General features: G+C 38.2%; 1 protein-coding gene across 5 annotated transcripts in view; it reads left to right on the top strand.

Annotated features, from left to right (window-relative positions):
- The window catches only part of LRRC34 (leucine rich repeat containing 34), a 22,310-nt gene extending 4,536 nt beyond the window's left edge, over positions 1–17,774 (top strand). For 3 of the 5 annotated variants that reach the window (XM_047874585.1, XM_047874587.1, XM_047874583.1), the window contains exons 2-11: positions 4,223–4,343; positions 4,852–4,970; positions 5,071–5,135; positions 6,150–6,233; positions 9,371–9,499; positions 11,214–11,309; positions 14,052–14,206; positions 14,594–14,749; positions 15,970–16,096; positions 17,546–17,774. In XM_047874585.1, coding sequence (XP_047730541.1) covers positions 4,270–4,343; positions 4,852–4,970; positions 5,071–5,135; positions 6,150–6,233; positions 9,371–9,499; positions 11,214–11,309; positions 14,052–14,206; positions 14,594–14,749; positions 15,970–16,096; positions 17,546–17,749 — 1,209 coding nt within the window. In that variant the 5' untranslated portion in view covers positions 4,223–4,269 and the 3' untranslated portion in view covers positions 17,750–17,774. Of the gene's footprint in view, positions 1–1,067; positions 1,244–4,222; positions 4,344–4,851; positions 4,971–5,070; positions 5,136–6,149; positions 6,234–9,370; positions 9,500–11,213; positions 11,310–14,051; positions 14,207–14,593; positions 14,750–15,969; positions 16,097–17,545 lie in introns of those variants that run through there. The other 2 variants (XM_047874586.1, XM_047874584.1) reach the window with 2 other exon arrangements.

Here is a 17,774-nt window from a genome sequence, read left to right as displayed (position 1 = left end):
TCAGCCACCCAGGTATTCCTCACTGTTTCCATTTTGGATGCTTGTTTTTGTTTGTCTTTTTAAATATATTTTTAAATGTTTATTTTCGAGAGAGTGAATGAGAACGAGCAGGTGAGGGGCAGAGAGAGAGGGAGACAGAATCCTAAAGCGGGCTCCAGGCTCTGACCTGTCAGCACAGAGGTCATGTGGGGCTTGAACTCATGAGTAGTGAGGTCATAACCTGAGCTAAGTCAGACCACCCAGGGGCCCCTGGATGCTTGTTTTAAAGGGTTGGGTGCTTGTAGATATGGAACTGTGCTAGAAGCTTTACCTATTCCTTACTGCATCTGTGAGATGGGCATCTAGCTCTGCCTCTAGCATAAGAGGAAGTTTAAGATGGGAGAATTTAAATAACTTGTACTTGTTCAAAGTCACACAGCTGATCCGGGATAGGCACTTACTCTGACTCACTCCCAACCCTTGGATTTCCCCAGTACTTGGGTGGTGCCAGTGTAGGAGGGCATAGGGGACCACCTCCAAACTGAGCCCCTGCCCACTTTTTTTTTTTAATATAGAATCTTTAAAAAGTGCTCCTAGGTGGAAAATATTTGGAATATAAGACTTTGGCATGGATTAAAAATGACATTTGGGTTAGACTTTGACATTTTCTTGTGTAACTGGTATTCCTAGTCTTAGCTTTACAATTGGAACACTGACTTATTATTTTCCGTGAATATGAATACAGGAAATAAATTACTGATGCCATAAAATCCCGACATACAGTACTTAGGTGAATTTAAAATTTTTTTTTTCAACGTTTATTTATTTTTGGGACAGAGAGAGACAGAGCATGAACGGGGGAGGGGCAGAGAGAGAGGGAGACACAGAGTCGGAAACAGGCTCCAGGCTCTGAGCCATCAGCCCAGAGCCCGATGCGGGGCTCGAACTCACGGACGGCAAGATCGTGACCTGGCTGAAGTTGGACGCTTAACCGACTGCGCCACCCAGGCGCCCCCTTAGGTGAATTTTAAATGAAAGAGAGCATAACAGAAAAATATACCGGAAACTTTTAAACACTTTAAATCCACAGTCGGGTGATAAGAATTTTTTGTATTAACTTTCTTTAGCTATATTTAGTGTATAGTTTAAGATTCCCTCCTTCTTTCAAAGAAACAGGATTTCTAAGTCTGACGCATTTCTCCTGCATGTCCCGGGTGTGCTGTGGCCAGCTGAAGGCAGGCACTGAGCCTCAGAGATTCTCACGGTAGTCTGTTTTTAACACCAAGGATGGGGCTCCTGGGTGGCTCAGTTGGTCGAGGGTCCGACTTCAGTTCAGGTCATGATCTCATGGTTTGTGAGTTCGAGCCCCGTGTCAGGCTCTGGGCAGACAGCTCGGAGCCTGGAGCCTGCTTCAGATTCTGTGTCTCCCTCTCTGTCTTCCCCCCCCACCCCCCCCCCACCCCCCCACCCCCCCCATTCGCGTTGTCTGTCCGTCTGTCTCTCTCAAAAATAATTGTTAAAATTTAAAAAACAAAACAAGGAAGGTAGTAGAAGGGAGGAAACAAGCCCAGTGGGAGTCCAGCTCCAACAAGTAAATGTGTTTGAGATGTTTGCTATGTTTCCTGTCGAGAATGCTAAAGTAGCATTTTGTAGATTGAATTCCATGTGAACCCTGGTCACATAAGTCTGGGAGATGGAGTATTTTTATTCTCCCTTCTCTCCAGGCTCAATAATTTAAAGACTCTTACACTCTTGAGTGTTTTTAATGTCCAGAGAAGTGTTATACAGATAGGGGTCTGTTTAGCTTTGTTTACTGCAGTGCTTCCCAAGCTTATCTGACAATAAAATCTTTTCTACTTAGAACATCTTTTTAAAAAAATGTTTATTTTTGAAAGAGAGCGTGCAGGGTAGGGGTATAGGGAGAGGGGGACAGAGGATCCAAGCGGGCTCTGCACTGACAGCAGTGAGCCTGATGTGGGGCTTGAACTCAAGAACCGTGAGATCATGACCTAAGCCAAAGTCAGATGCTCAACTGACTGTACCACCCAGGTGCCCCAGAGTATCTTTGATCATTTCATAGATTAGTATTCTAAAGAGCACAATTTGGGAGATATTGTGCTAAAATGTTGTTTAAATACATGAAAACTTCCTAAAATAAGTGAAGGATTTCTTAGGTACATCCACACACAAGAGAGGAAATTCTGTTGACATAAAAAAATTTCAGAGAATGACATGGGAAAACTCACAACATAATGTTAAAAGATCTGGAACTGTACTGAAATATTCCAATTTTGTTTAAAAATGCTAATAAGTACATATGTGAGAAAAACATTTGGGAGGAAATACCCACAGGCCTCAGTTATAATGGTTCTTTGGCAGTGGGATTGCTGATAAATGTTTTGTTGTTTTTTTTTATACTGAAATTTCCAACTTGTCTGGAATAAGTGGGTTAATTTTTGTTAAAGCTTATTATTTAAAATTTTTTTAATGTTTATTTATTTTTGGGAGAGACAGAGACAGAATGTGAGTGGGTTAGGGGCAGAGAGAGAGGGAGACAATACCAAGCTGTCAGCACAGAGCCCAACGCGGGACTCGAACTCACAAACCATGAGATCGTGACCCAAGCCAAAGTCGGACGCTCAGCCGACTGAGCCACCCGAGTGTCCCTTTAAAGCTTATTCTTTTTTTTTTTTAATGTTTTGATTTATTTTTGAGACAGAGACAGAGCATGAATGGGGGAGGGGCAGAGAGAGAGGGAGACACAGAATCTGAAACAGGCTCCAGGCTCTGAGCAGTCAGCACAGAGCCCGACGCAGGGCTCGAACTCACAGACCACGAGATCGTGACCTGAGCCGAAGTCGGACGCTCAACTGACTGGGCCACCCAAGTGCCCCTTTAAAGCTCATTCTTAAAAACTGTTAAGAAAAGTGTACTGCTTTCCTTTTTAATACAACGTTCCTCATCTTAAATCTTGTTTTGCAAATTTGTTTAGTAAACTCTTGGGTTCATATAACGTAGAAATCTACTCAGCAAAAATCTCAGCAAAGAACATCTGTTGAGATGCAGAGACTCAAAGAGGCTGGCTCTGAAGACACTAGGTTGGTTGAGTCGTGAGATCTCTGAGCACAGATTTTTTTTTTTTCAAGAGACACAAAAGATAGGACAGGAAACAAAGATAGTGGCATGTGTTTCTAAGGAGAGTGACAGCATAGCTTCCACCCTGGAAGGCGTGGGTCTGGCAAAAGATCCTTTTAAATTAATATGAAAAACTAAGACCTTTAAGGAAAGCAGAAGGTGTAACAAAGGAGAGAGTTCAACTCCTGCTTTGTTTCAGTCTTCTTTGTTAAGGGCTGAACAGAGCAAAATCAATCTTTAGAAAGAGGAAAAGGGGGTGTCTGGGTGGCTCAAGTGTCCAAATTGGGCTCAGGTCATGATCCCACAGTTTGTGGGTTTGAGTCCCACATCAGGCTCTCTGCTGTCAGCACAGAGCCTGCTTTGGATCCTCTGTCCCCACGCTTCTGCCCCTCCCCACTGGTTCCTTCTCTCTCAAAATAAACTTAAAAAAAAAAAAAAATAGAGGACATGGAAGGCTAGGGTAGGTGAAGAGCTGCTATGAGCCAGGCCTCCACTTAGTGTAAGGAGGAACTGACAGCTATATTCAAAGATGCATCAACCTGCATGGTAGAGAGGGTATCCAAGAAGCCTATGGGACGTGGTGATTTTTCAGATCTTTTTAAAGTTTAGATTCTCTGATAGAATTGTCTTTATCTGAAGTCATGATAAGAAAGTGTGAGTCATCCTAACCTAAGGTGGCAGAGTGGAAAGAGGCTTTGGAGTCAGTTTTTATACTCTGCCCTCATTAGCTGTATGGTTTTGGACAAAATATTTAATTTTTATGAATATCCTTTTCCTCAGCTACCAGGCCTGTAGTTCTCCCTTTGTGTCAATTCCCAGTTAGTGTCTGCCTACCCTCAGTGGGGGCTTCTATGGCTCTTGTTCGAACGGCATTTTCATTCGCCTCGATTCCTTCTGTTTTCCCCCTCTTGCTCTTAATCCCATCTCCTTTTCTTCCTTACCCCTGACTCTATTCACATACACATTCGTATCTTTGGAAGAAGTGTAATTTTTTTTTTTTTTTTTTTTTTTTTTTTTTTTGCGGGGGGCAGGGGGAGGGTGTAGAGGGAAAGGGAAAGGTCCCAGTATAATTCACATTGTGAAGAGTAATGCACTACTTTTTCAAAAGTTCCAGAAATTATTGGCAGTCTCCAGGAAGATTATTATAATCTATGTATGGAAAAGTCCAGGAAAATTAATTCCTTTGTATGGCATCTACTCCAGGAAGTGGATGAAGAAATTGAAAAGGGGTAAGGAAGACAAAACTTGATTACGTAAGTAATATTCACTGATAATCATCTGTGTGAAAATCCTGGAATACTGAGTGATTTGTTTAAAGCCACTTGCAAATCCTTTTTAAAATGGACGTACTTTTTGATTTAGAGAGGTAAATGATGGACAGCGTTAGTCCCAGAGGTAGTGGAGTATATGGGGACGAACACGAGACCAGTGGCTCTCGGCTCCAGATTTGTGCTGAACTCCTGTGGGCTGGATTTATTTATGAAAATCGTTGAAGTCTTTGATGTCATTATCTGTCAAGTGGAGATACATTGTTTTGTGTGTGTGTGAGAAAAATTCTATAATATAAAAGTGTCTGTAAAATCTGTAGAATATTCAGCCCTCTTAAGTTACTTGCTGTAAATCTATATTGTGACACATACTTGGTTTCAGTAAATGCTATTCATGACGTTACTATTTACACATGAGGGAAAAAGTGCTTTTATTTCTTTACTGGGTTTCTTTTTTGTATTTTAACAGATTGGAAGGAATCACATTAAACATTCCTGGTAACAGTCGCTTAATGCCAGTAGAAAGAATAACAGGTGAAGATTTTTGGATTCTTTCCAGAATTTTAAAGAAGAATCCATATATTAATGGTATATGCTTCCTTAAGAATCGTTGCCTCTTGCTTTCATTTTCCTGATTTTAATTATTCATTATAAGGAATATCTGCCTCTATTCATCCGTGTTCTCCAGGTTTGGATGTTAGATATAACTTCATGAGTGATGTTGGTGCATACTATGCTGCAAGACTGCTTCAGGTATTTTACTGCAACATGTTCTCAGTTCTTTTTGTTTTCTCCCAGGAGTCAGTTAAGAACCAGTCCTTTCTTTGGAATGTGCAGAGTTTGAGTACCCTAAGCCTGCTAAGTTAACCCTTTATTACAGTCTTCACTTTGGAACTGCCCAGGCTGAAGTGCTGCATTATGGTTGCATTTTGTTTAAGAAATACAGTGTGGTCAAAAAAACAAAACAAAAAACGTGTGGTCCACCAATCAGATAGGTGTACTTTAAGAAAAGGCCCTTGTTCCGACCTCAAGACGATTGGCAAATATGTGTATGTGTCTGTTTTTTCAGTTAAAATGTTTAAGGCAGCATACATCACTTACTCACTACCTCTCTTGAATTCGCTTTTTCAGTTCTTACTTGTCCCAATCTCAACTGCTAAACATGTTTCCAATGAGCTTAAAAGTGATTTTAAAATTCTATCCATGAGATAGCACACAACGTAAGGACAGAGTGAAGATTAAAAAAGAATATAAATTTATTCTCAACAATTACAAAAATGCTGCAAAAGTCATCAAAATGTTCTGTTTACAGTGAAACCACCTAGTCTCGTGGCACACCCACAAAGTGACAGTTTTGCAAAATGTCCAGGTCCTGACCTTGCAGTATATTTATAACACTTGAAATACACTGAAAACCCACCTGTGTATTTATCAGTAGACTACTGGTACCTAGAGCTCCTGAGTCCTCTTTTGCAAACTTGTACACTCATACTTTGTAAGCACATTCGTACTTTGAATCATTGATCAAAAAAGAATGTGGTCTTTTTCTTTCATTTATATTGCAGTTATGTTTAAATGAGAATGGTAATCTCCACCCCCTCCCCCGGCCCTTAATGGTAGTTTCTTGTGCTGGACTTAAAGATTTTCTATGTTGCAAAGATTTTCTTTGGAGGTGAATACTTTTATTTAAATAAAGCAGCTCCTAGATTGATTTGTTTCCTAATAATTGCATTCCTAATAATAGTTTCTTTTCTCTCCTTATTATAGAAACAACATAAACTCATTTATTTAAATCTTATGTTTAATGATATTGGGCCCGAAGGTGGAGAATTGATTGCTAAAGCACTACATGTAAGCATTTAAATACCTTAAACCAACATTTTCTTTGGGAATTTTAACTTCTGATAGCTTGTAATCAACGTAATAAAATATCACTGTGAACTTACATTATTATGCAAATGTGTACTTTTATTGTACTTCGATGTATTAAAATGTAATATTACAAGCACTTTTGACCTCAGTTTTTAAAAAATGATTATTTATATTGAGAGAGTGAGCGAACAGGGGAGGGACAAAGAGAAAGGGAAAGAGAGAGAATCCCAAGCAGGCTCCACATTGCCAGCATAGAGCCCGATGTGGGGATCAAACCCATGAACCGTGAGATCATGACCTGAGCCAAAACCAAGAATCAGACACTTAACTGACTGAGCCACCCAGGTACCCCTAAAAATAAACAGCTCTATTGAGGTATAATTCACATACATAAAAATTTACGTTTTTCCATAAAAATTTACCTTTAAGGTGTTCAGCTCTGTGCGTCTTTGTATATTCAGAATTGTGCAACCATCACTGTCTATTTTTAGAACTTTTCATCCCCCAAAGATGCCGCAAAGCCATTAGCAACCCTTCTCCATGCTTCTTTCACTCCCCAGTGAGTGTTCATCCATATTGTAACATACTTCATTCCTTCTTATTGCCCAATAATATTCCATGGTTTGGATATATCCTATTTTGTTCATCTATCAGTTAAAGGACATTTGGGTTTCCACTTTTTGTCTATAATAATGCTATAATAATGTGAATTATATATAATAATGTGAATATTTGCACATTTTTGTGTGCATAGGTTTTCCATTTTCTTGGGTATATACCTAGGAGTGAAACTGCTAGATCATTTGGTAATGGTGTTCAACATCTTGAGAAACTGCCAAACTGTTTTCCAAAGTGGCTGTCCCTTTTTATGATTCCACCAGCAATGTGGAGTGTTTTAATTTCTCTACATCCTCACCAGCACTTGTTACTGTCTTGATTTTAGCCATCCTGGTGGATATGAAGAGGTTTTGTGGTTTTGATTCGCATTTCCCTCATAAATAATGATGTTGAGCATCTTTGCATGTGCCATTCTTTGGAGAAACGTCTATTCGGTGCCCATTTGTAAATGGTTTTTAGTTGTCTTTTTAAACTGAGAGTTCTGGGGCGCCTGGGTGGCTCAGTCGGTTGAGCATCCGACTTCAGCTCAGGTCACGATCTCGCGGTCCATGAGTTCGAGCCCCGCGTCAGGCTCTGGGCTGATGGCTCAGAGCCTGGAGCCTGCTTCTGATTCTGTGTCTCCCTCTCTCTCTGCCCCTCCCCTGTTCATGCTCTGTCTCTGTCTCAAACGTTAAAAAAAAAAAATTTATAAACTGTGAGAGTTCTTTACATGTTCTGGATGTAAGTCCCTTATCAGATACCTGAGTTGCAAATGTTTTCTCTCATTCTGTAGTTTAGGTTGTCTTTTCACTTCCTTAATGGTGTCTGTCCTTTGAAGCACAAAATTATTTAATTTTGATAAAGTTTGATTTATTTTTGCTTTTGTTGTTATATCTAAGAAGGCTTTGCTTAACTCGAAGTCATGAAGATTTACACTTGCGTATTCTTCTAACAGTTTTGTTTTAGCTCTTTCATTTAGTTATTTGATCCATCTTGAGTCAATTTTTGTATATGATGTGAGGTGGGAGTCTAACCTCATTCTTCTGCATGTGGATATCCAGTTGTCCCAATACTATTTAAGACTGTTCTTCCCCATTAATTTTCTCGATCGATTGTAAATGGCTTATTTCTCTGTTCTTCATTCTATTAACCTGTATTTTGATCCCTATGCCAGTCCCACGCTATCTTGATTACTGTAGTTTGTAGCCAGTTCTGAAGTCAAGAAGCCCATATGGGTCCTTTCTGTTTCAACATGTGCTGGTCCCTTGTATTTCCGTACGAAATTTAAGATCAGTTTATCAAGTTCTGCAAGAAAAACAAGGATTTTTGAGAGGAATTGCTTTCAGTCTTTAGATCAGTTTGGGGAGTATTGCCATCTTAACAGTATTAAGTCTTCTGATCCACGAACATGGGAAGGGTTTCCATTTATTTAGGTTTTTCATTTCCTTCAACAGTGCTTTGTTTTTAACGTACAAGTCTTGTTTTGCTAAATTTATTCCTAACGTTTTATTTTTGATGCTATTGTAAATGGGATAACCTTAATTTCAGTTTTGGGTTGTTCATTGCTAGTGTGTAGAAATACGATTAAAAAAATACACACACACACACACACACACACACACACAATTGGTCTTTTGCCCTGCAGTCTCACTGAACTCACTAGTTCTAACAGCTTTTTTGGTGGATTCCTTTGGATTTTCCATAAATAAGATCACATTATATGCAGAGATGGTTTTACTTCTTTTCCAATCTGGATGCCTTTTTTGTTTCTTTTCCTTGCCTAATTGCTTGGTCTAGAATCTCCAGTACAATATTGAATAGAAGTGTTAACAGTAGACCTCCTTGCCTTCTTCCTGCTCTTAAGGGGTTTGGATTAACTTTAAAGATAACTATTTGCACTTGCATGTCTTCTGATATTTACTCATCAGCATATTGAAATGTCTGTAGTTTTATTTGTGAAAGAATTATCAAAAGAGTGGAATGAGAGGAGTTAAACTTTGCAAATGTTTGAGAAATTCTATTCCTTTAGAAGTGATACAGGGAGAATATGGAATGAGTACTTAATGGGTATAGTGTCTCCTTTTGAGGAGGTAATAAAAATACTTTGGAACTAGCTATGTGATGGCCGTGTAACACTGTGACTTTATTAAAAGCCAGTGAATTGTACACTTTAAAATGGTTAACTTTGGGTTATGTGAATTTCACCTCAAAAAAAAGTGGCATAATTTTGTTAGAAAACAAACTTATAGATTTCCCAGTGAAAGGAAAATTTATTAAAATCTGCTTCATTTACTGGGCATTTTTGGGCATCTGTTTCCGGGGCATTCTCTCCACTAAAAAATTAAGCTAGATTTTTATGCTATGAGTAGCTGAATGGTACCCTTAAGGAGTGTATCCTCTTCTGTCTTCATGAAAAACTGAGGAGTCTACAAATAGTAATATAGTCTCCTAACTCACGTAATCAAACAAGAATTCTGTGGACTAAAATTTAACGAAGTTTTGGTTCTTTTCCTTTGCAGAAGAATACAACTCTGAAATACCTAAGAATGACTGGAAACAAGATTGAAAATAAAGGTGGAATGTTTTTTGCTGCAATGCTGCAAATTAATTCATCCTTAGAAAAATTAGATCTGGGTGACTGTGATCTGGTGAGTAAAATGGTTATAAGAAATATCGCCTAGGTACTGCGTCATTCTCCCTGGAAACCAGGATAGGTAATTGTTAAAGAGACCAGCTAAATGACCATCTTAGGAATGATTAAGCTTTCCCCTAATATCAGAGAAAAAGGTTTTTTTTTTTTTATACTATTAGGCATAATAGTGCTATTAATAAAATCAGATTGTATTTATTATAGAGGAATACTTAGAATAAAATTCTTCCTAATCTTCCATCTATAACCCTTCTTAACCTATATGGGATCTTTTGAGAAAAAAGATTGTAGTGTTTTCTGTTGTTATTGTTGTTTCTTATTTAAAAAAATGCTACTTCATTAGAAAGCTTATATTCCAGTTGGGAAAACATCAATAAAGAGAAAAGTGCTACAAAGATTGCCAAGTAGGAGGTAATCTTCAGGATAGGGTAGTTTCTAATATCTGAGGAGGTAACACTTGGTCATGAAGGATGAGGAATAACTGCCTTGGAAAGCATCCATGGCAGAACATTCAAGGCAGGGGTCCAACACATACAGACTCTAAGATAGTGCTGCCCCAAGTGTTGTATGGGTGGCATTACTAATACAGACTGAGGCGATTTTAATACTCATGTATTTATTTTTATAGATGCTTATTTTGAGGAATTTACTTAAGGTTTTCCATTTATAGTAATGACAGTTTTAAAATAAGATGGAAAAAGTGAATTGATTTAATGGAAAACTATTAAGTAAATAATAAAACTGACACCCAAATATAGCAAAAATCATGAGAGGTACATGAGTAATGAAATACTGACTCCGCAGGTTTCAAGAACCCAAAAGCCAGAGTGGATGAGGGAGTTAAGAGTATCTCAAAATGAAGGCGGAGGTTTGCAGAGGCCAGATCCAGCAATGTTGTATGGGTTGCAGGTCATACATCAGGGGAAGAGGGGATTGTTATAAATATGTGTCATGGAAAGGCTTTGAGAAGTGACGTTATCTGGTCCTTTAAAAAGATCTCTGGTTTCTCTGTTGGGGAATTAGTGACAGAGGAAGCTCACAGACCACTTAGGAAGTTACTACAGTAGTCCGGGTGACGACAATAAGGACTGGGGTTGGGGTGATGGCACCCAGATGGGCTAATTTGAGACATCTTTTGGAGACAGAATCTCTTAAGACTTACTGATTAATTGGATGGGAGGGTGAGTGGGGTGGCAGAGTGCAAGGAAGCCCAGGTTTTCTGGTGTAACACCTAGGTGTGGTCGGTGGTGTCCATCACAGAAATGGGGAAGAATTAGGCCCTTCCAATAAGGTAAAGAGGGAGGCCTGTGGAAGCTGTGAAAAATGGATTAGTAAATCTTTGCCACAACTCACACAGAGGGTTCAAGTATGCGTAAAACTTGCAGTGTTCTCAGTAGTGCAGAATGCTAGCTGGGACCCACGTGTGTATCTATGTATCTGAGGTCTGTCTGCAACACACAGTACCTTGAGAACTTAGGAGCAAACCTGGAGGTAAACATCCTAGGAAATGGACTGTGAAACTTTCAGAACTCCCCATCATGTTACAGATTTTAGGCCAGGGAAAAAAGAACACAGTGATCATTCATTTCTGAATTTGACCACGAAAGGTTTACAATTCAAAATACATTTATTTAACTGAATCCAGATTACTGATTTTGAAATAGGGACATTAAATATGTTGTCAGTTTCCTTAATGAATTTATTGTTTTTAGGGAATGCAAAGTGTGATAGCATTTGCTACAGTCCTAACTCAAAACCAAACAATTAAGGGAATAAACCTAAACCGACCTATACTGTATGGTGAACAGGTATGTATTCAAAGTGATGACAGCTAATATTATTATGTGAATAAAACGAAGGTACTATTTATTGAAGGTTATGTCAAGGTTCATGAATGCATTATATTTTTAGAATTAACTGCATTTACAAACAAAAGCTTACTTGAAGAAAAATTGAGTCATGATTTTAGATGTTGCTTATTTAAGCAGTAAACATGTCTTTTTTTTTTTTTTTCTTGTAAACTCAGATTAACAGTAAACCTGTAGAGAGGCAAAGTAGCTCAGACAAAAACAAATGATTAAAGTTTTTTTTTTTTTTAATTTTTTTAATGTTTTTTTTGAGAGAGCGAGAACAAGTCGGGGAGGGGCAGGGAGAGAGGCAGGGAGAGAGGAAGACACCCAATCCAAAGCAGGTTCCAGGCTCTGAGCTGTCAGCACAGAGCCCCATGTGTGATCTCACCCACAAACTGTGAGATCATGACCTAAGCTGAAGTCGGATGCTTAACCTACTGAGCCACCCAGGTGCCCCCAAATGATTCAAGTTTTAAAGGCTAGATTATAAAAGCTCAGTGTAAATTGTTTTGTTGTCTGTTATATTGGTATCACTAAACCACTTTTGAAATTATGAGTAATAATGGCAGAATGTGAGTGAATAGCAGCCTGGGAAGTCTGGACTTGATCCTATAGGTAAGCTATCTACTGGAGACAAGATGAGGGAAAACATGGTACCTGCTGTCAAGGCTTCTCCTTATTCCTTTAACATTCTTTTAGAAGTGGCAGAGAAGGTTCTCAGATTGAGGATGTGACCTATGAAGGCTAAATCAAAATTTTCTGGATTAAAGCCTCAAAGAAATAAGTGTGTTAAACTATATGAAATCACATCAGAAGCACGATTCCTCTTGTGTGTCGAGTGTTCTCATTCCCAAATCTGAGAATTATGAAAAGCCCAAAGGCCTTTCTCAGGTCCAAGACCTTGCTCTCAGCCTGGTGCTGAGAGTTTAGCCAGGTAAACTCTAATTCCTCTCCAAGGCAGCCACCACCCTCTCTCTCCCTGTGAGCACTAGTTTCTTCAGTGGCTGTGGAGTAGAATCCTCATGTGCTTCCTCATACTGTGCTGTTCCCAAACATAAGCCTGCAAACCTGTTCCATTTAATGAATTCCATTTCATTATCTGGGGAGCTTGGAAAGATACTGATGCCAGGCATCATCTTAGGCAAATTGTCAAACTCAGTGAATTGACCTAAAAACTCTTTACTATTTCTGATTCTAGTTCCGTCCCTTAAATAAGGGTGGTCACTCAACCGAATTTCTTGACCTAAAAAAAACGCAAAGCATAAAACACAAATATGTATCATGTCCTCTGTTTCAGGCACCATGCAGAGCAATATTTGGCCCCTGAGTGATCAATTTGCATTTGTTAAGATCCTAAACTATAGCTTCCTTTGGGTGTATCTATTTCAGTGTCAGCAATAATTTAAATAAGATACAGGATTACAGAACACTGAATAATAATAAATGCTTTGCAGTGTTCTATAGAACACTTATTTGGGGCCATGTACTTTTTTGTTAATTTAATTCTGTGAGGGAAGTAGAATTTTATCTGTTTTACAGGAAAGGAAACTGAGACTCAGCTAGATGAAATAATTTGCTCAAAGTCATACAGCTAGTATAATGCAAGTATCTGGACAGTTTTAAGGGTATTGGGAGAGCAAGAGAGCGCATGCAAACAGGGAAGGGGCAGAGAGAGAGGGAGAGAGAGATCCCAAGCGGGCTCTGCACTGTATGCAGAGAGCCCGTTGTGGGGCTTGAACTCATGAACCGTGAGATCGTGACCTGAGCCGAAATCAAGAGTCAGACGCTTTATTGACTGAGCCACCCAGGCACCCCTGGACAGTTTTATTATAAAGCTCAAGTACTATCTGCTACTGCCACGTGGTCTCGTTTAACTTTTAAAGTTTTTCTCAAAGTAGGTTTTTCTCAGAGTATTACGTAGAAGTATGTAATTTGAGCATAGTTATCCATGTTTGTATTCAGCATTTCCAGTGACTGTAAAACTTCTTATAAATACAGCAATCAAGCAAGAGGACTTCTTACCATAAAATACTCTGACCCATTCATTTCAAGACTGACTCTGTTAAAAATTTAAAGTGCTTGGTATTCAAATCCTCATTGAGGCTACATACCTTTTGCCTGGAAGCAGCTAGATTTTGGAATTAAAAATAAGTCTTCCAGTGACTAGAAGAGTAAAACATATTTAGAAATTTGGGATGATTATATAAAAGGGAAGAACTAGGTATCACACGATTAATGAGTGTTTTTAAATAGAATCAACATTGGGAAATGTGTATTTTGTCTAAAGACTATGAAGAGTAGGAATCAAGAGAAAAGTTCAGGAACATATGGAGGGTGTAAGAAAAATTTAGAGGCTGAGAGGACAACAATAAGGGGGCTTAATATGCTCAATATGTCATGGGACCAATTTTTTTTTTTCACCTGGAATGATTGTTTAGGATTATGCCTTTTTAAAACCAGCCTCTTACTTTACATCACTTAGTCACTGTACCTTGCAAGTACCTACTGTCTATTTTTAAAATAAGGTATCATTTGTGGCAAAAATGATTTTTCTTAAAAGCCAAGCCAAAACAAATGAAAATTACAGACTAATAGTCTTGATATTTTTTTAAAGCTAATTTAAAAAACTTAGAATATGTTTGGAATAAACAGGTATAGCTTCAAAATTGTATTTTAGAAAAAGATTTTACCTATTTTTAGGAAGAGTCCACAGTTCATCTAGGCCACATGTTGAAAGAAAATCACTGCCTTGTTGCACTACACATGTGTAAGCATAATATGAAAAACTGTGGAATAAAACAATTATGCGATGCACTGTATCTGAATAGAAGCCTACGCTACCTTGATGTGAGCTGGTAAGTGATAATACATTAATCCAGAAGTCCTGGGAATAATCTATGTAAACATTTACAGTACACAGGATTCGCCGTTAGATGCTAATTCCAAAGATCAGAAAATGCAACCATTGTTGTCAACTTTTTATCCTAAGTCTTAGTATTTAGCTTATACTGATATTGTATCTCCTATGATGTGAATGAGCAATTTAATCACGAGTAATCCAGAATGAAAGTAACATTTTATAGCAAATTTTCATTAACTTTTTGGGAAATTGAGTGATGAAAATCTTTTAGTGAATGAGAAAATACTGTTCTATATAACAATTCTGAGGCCTGTTAATCTCTATGAATAAAAGAAGAATACTTCATATTTTCAAATGTAACACGTATTTTTTCCTTTCCCAGCAATAAAATAACTCGTGATGGAATGGTGTGTTTGGCTGACGTACTGAAAAGCAATACTACTCTGGAAGTAATAGATCTTTCTTTTAACAGAATAGAAGATGTAGGAGCAAAGTATCTCAGTGAAATTCTTGCTTCACACAACAGGGGTCTTAAAGCGTTAGTATCACTTTACATTTAATCAAAATAACAAAAATTTAAAGGGCTTGAGGTTAGTGTTTTAAAGGTTTAACTCAAGATGCATGATGAAATATATAAAAATAGTTTCTAAACTGACATATTAAACATTTCAATTTCTTTTTCAAAAGTAATGTCTATTTTTTTTTTAATGTTTATTTTTGAGAGAGAGAGAGACACAGAATGTGAGCAGGGGAGGGGGCAGAGGGAGAGGGAGACACAAATCTGAAGCAGGCTCCAGGCTCTGAGCTGTTAGCACAGAGTCTGACATGGGGCTCGAACTCACGAACCACGAGATCATGATCTGAGCCCAAGTCGGCCACTTAACCGACTGAGCCACCCAGGCATCCCCAAAAGTAATGTCTATTAAAAATTATATTGATTCTAATTATGATCGATTTAAGACTGAGAGAATTCTTACTGCTTATAGTATTTACCCTGAATTCTATAGAAAAATCACAATCATTCAATATGACCAAGACTTAAAAAATAAAGAAAATACTACTTGGATGACCTAATCCTGAAGGGCATATTTGTAATCCACCCCAAACATTTACTGAGTGATATAAAACAACCTACTGATTTCTAAAATGTAGGTAGCTCTACTAGGTACATGAAGCATCCAATTAGAGGACTAAGTTTCTTGGATTTTAGGATTACATCAGATGCTGAAGAGTAATGCCAAGATTTTACAGCATAAAATTCAACAAGGGTGCCTGGGTGGCTCAGTGGGGTAAGTGACCAACTTCGGCTCAGGTCATGATGTCAAGCTTCGTGTGTTTGAGCCCTGCATAGAGCTCTCTGCTGTAAGTGCAGAGCCTACTTCGGATCCTCTATCTCCCCCTCTTTTAAAATAACAAACTTAGGGGGCGCCTGGGTGGCGCAGTCGGTTAAGCGTCCGACTTCAGCCAGGTCACGATCTCGCGGTCCGTGAGTTCGAGCCCCGCGTCGGGCTCTGGGCTGATGGCTCAGAGCCTGGAGCCTGTTTCCGATTCTGTGTCTCCCTCTCTCTCTGCCCCTCCCCCGTTCATGCTCTGTCTCTCTCTGTCCCAAAAATAAATAAACGTTGAAGAAAAAAAAAAATTAAAAAAAAAATAACAAACTTAGAAAGAAATGTAATAAATGTTGTTGGCTAACTTATGCATCTTCTTTGTGAAAGTATTTACTGGTTTCCAGGGTTATTACTTCTTGTTTCTCCCTAGGTTGTCAGTAGTCAACAACAACATAAAGGGAGAAGGACTTGTTGCACTTTCACAGTCCATGAAAACAAACCCCATACTCTCTAATGTCTACATTTGGGGAAACAAATTTGATGAAGCTACATGTGTGGTATGTTTTGTTTTGTTTTCTTTCTTCTTCACTGAAGGCTTTTTCTGGGGTCTTCTCTATAACATCAGACATTTACAGGTGGCCTTAGAAATGATTATAACATATTGGGGCACCTGGGTGGCTCAGTAGGTTAAGCGTCTGACTCTTGATTTCAGCTCAGGTCATGATCTCAGTTTGTTGAGTTGGAGCCCTGTGTCAGGCTCTGCACTGCCAGAGTGGAACCTGCTTGGGATTCTCTCTCTCCCTCTCTCCTTCCCTCCTTCCCCTGCTCACTTGCTTGGTCTCTCTCTCTCTCTCAAAAATAAATATTAAAAGAATGATTACAAAATATAGTAAGACACTGCAGTTCTGATACATTTAAAAATAAACCCTAAAAATGACTGTAAAGTTCTGTGGTTGAAATAGCAAAATATCTCAAATACTACATATTAATATAAAGATCAATGAATGACACAGTCCCAACTCCTCCAAAGTTAAAACATTTTAAAAATCACAATTGTTGATTTATTCTAAATTTGATGCAGCACAGTCTCTAATCTGCTGCCCAATAATTAAACCAAGACATGGTTTTGGAGACCTACAGTTGCTTATGCAAACACAGCCCTTGATACTACTTTCAAAACAAAAAGCATAGTAACAAATAGTTTTCATTTGGAAAGAAGATGCTAAAAATCTCAATTTGCAAAAAGGCTATCCAAAACTACCACCAAAATGAGTAATAAAACATACTATTTAAATCTTGATTTTAGAAAAACATTCTACACACTAGAAACTAAGGTGAGCTTGGAATAAAGCGGAAAGCAACTGAAGTTTTCTTTTACTGTCTACATTTCTGCCTATCTCTGTATACAATCTTACTGACAAGCCAGCTTAGCATGTTTGTGTGATCTTACGTACGTACCAATGATCCATGAGATAAACAAAGAAAATTCTACAATGAAAAAAGAATGGGGCTACCAGCCAGGCCACCATCTAATAATATGGAAATGGTCTCTTAGCCTCAGACGATAAATGAGCTTCAGGGAGTTTATGAAATCCAGAGAGTTGGATGCCAAAATCTGATTATTTTTCTGAGAAATGGGTCCCTGGCCATCAAATTTTCAAGGGCATATACAACTCCTTATGTCCCTCATTTAAGATCCCCTGTAGGAATTTTGACCATGGGACCTTTTGGCCCACAAAATCAGTAACAGTTGAGAATTGTTAATTCTGGAAGTCATAAAATGACAAAAAATACCTTAAAGCTTAGAAATAAATTTTGCAAGATTCTAATTTCATTGTGAAATTAAGTGAACAAAAATCTATATGTGGAAAATAAAATTCAGTAATTTACTCAAAATATTTTAAACTGAAAATCAGTACAGCTAATTTGAATATAGAAATTTAATTACGATAAATGAACAACCTATTTTATTAATGATAGTTTGTTCTTTTTTTTTAAAATCACAGGCATATTCAGACTTAATTCAAACAGGCCGTCTAAAACCAGACAATACAGATGTGGAGCCATTTGTGGTGGATGGACATGTGTATCTTGCAGAAGTCTCCAATGGCCTTAAAAAGCATTATTACTGGAGGCCAACTTATGGAGAAGCTTGCAGTCAGTCATCTAATGCAGGTTCTATTCTTGTACCAGTAGGTCCAGATCTATGAAAAACAAGCTCTAAAATAATTTTCA

This window comes from Prionailurus viverrinus, chromosome C2 (assembly GCF_022837055.1).
Source record: "Prionailurus viverrinus isolate Anna chromosome C2, UM_Priviv_1.0, whole genome shotgun sequence".
NCBI classification, from domain to species: Eukaryota; Metazoa; Chordata; class Mammalia; order Carnivora; family Felidae; genus Prionailurus; species Prionailurus viverrinus.
The sequence above is the reverse complement of the archived record's forward strand: the minus strand, read 5'-3'. Positions and strand labels throughout refer to the sequence as shown.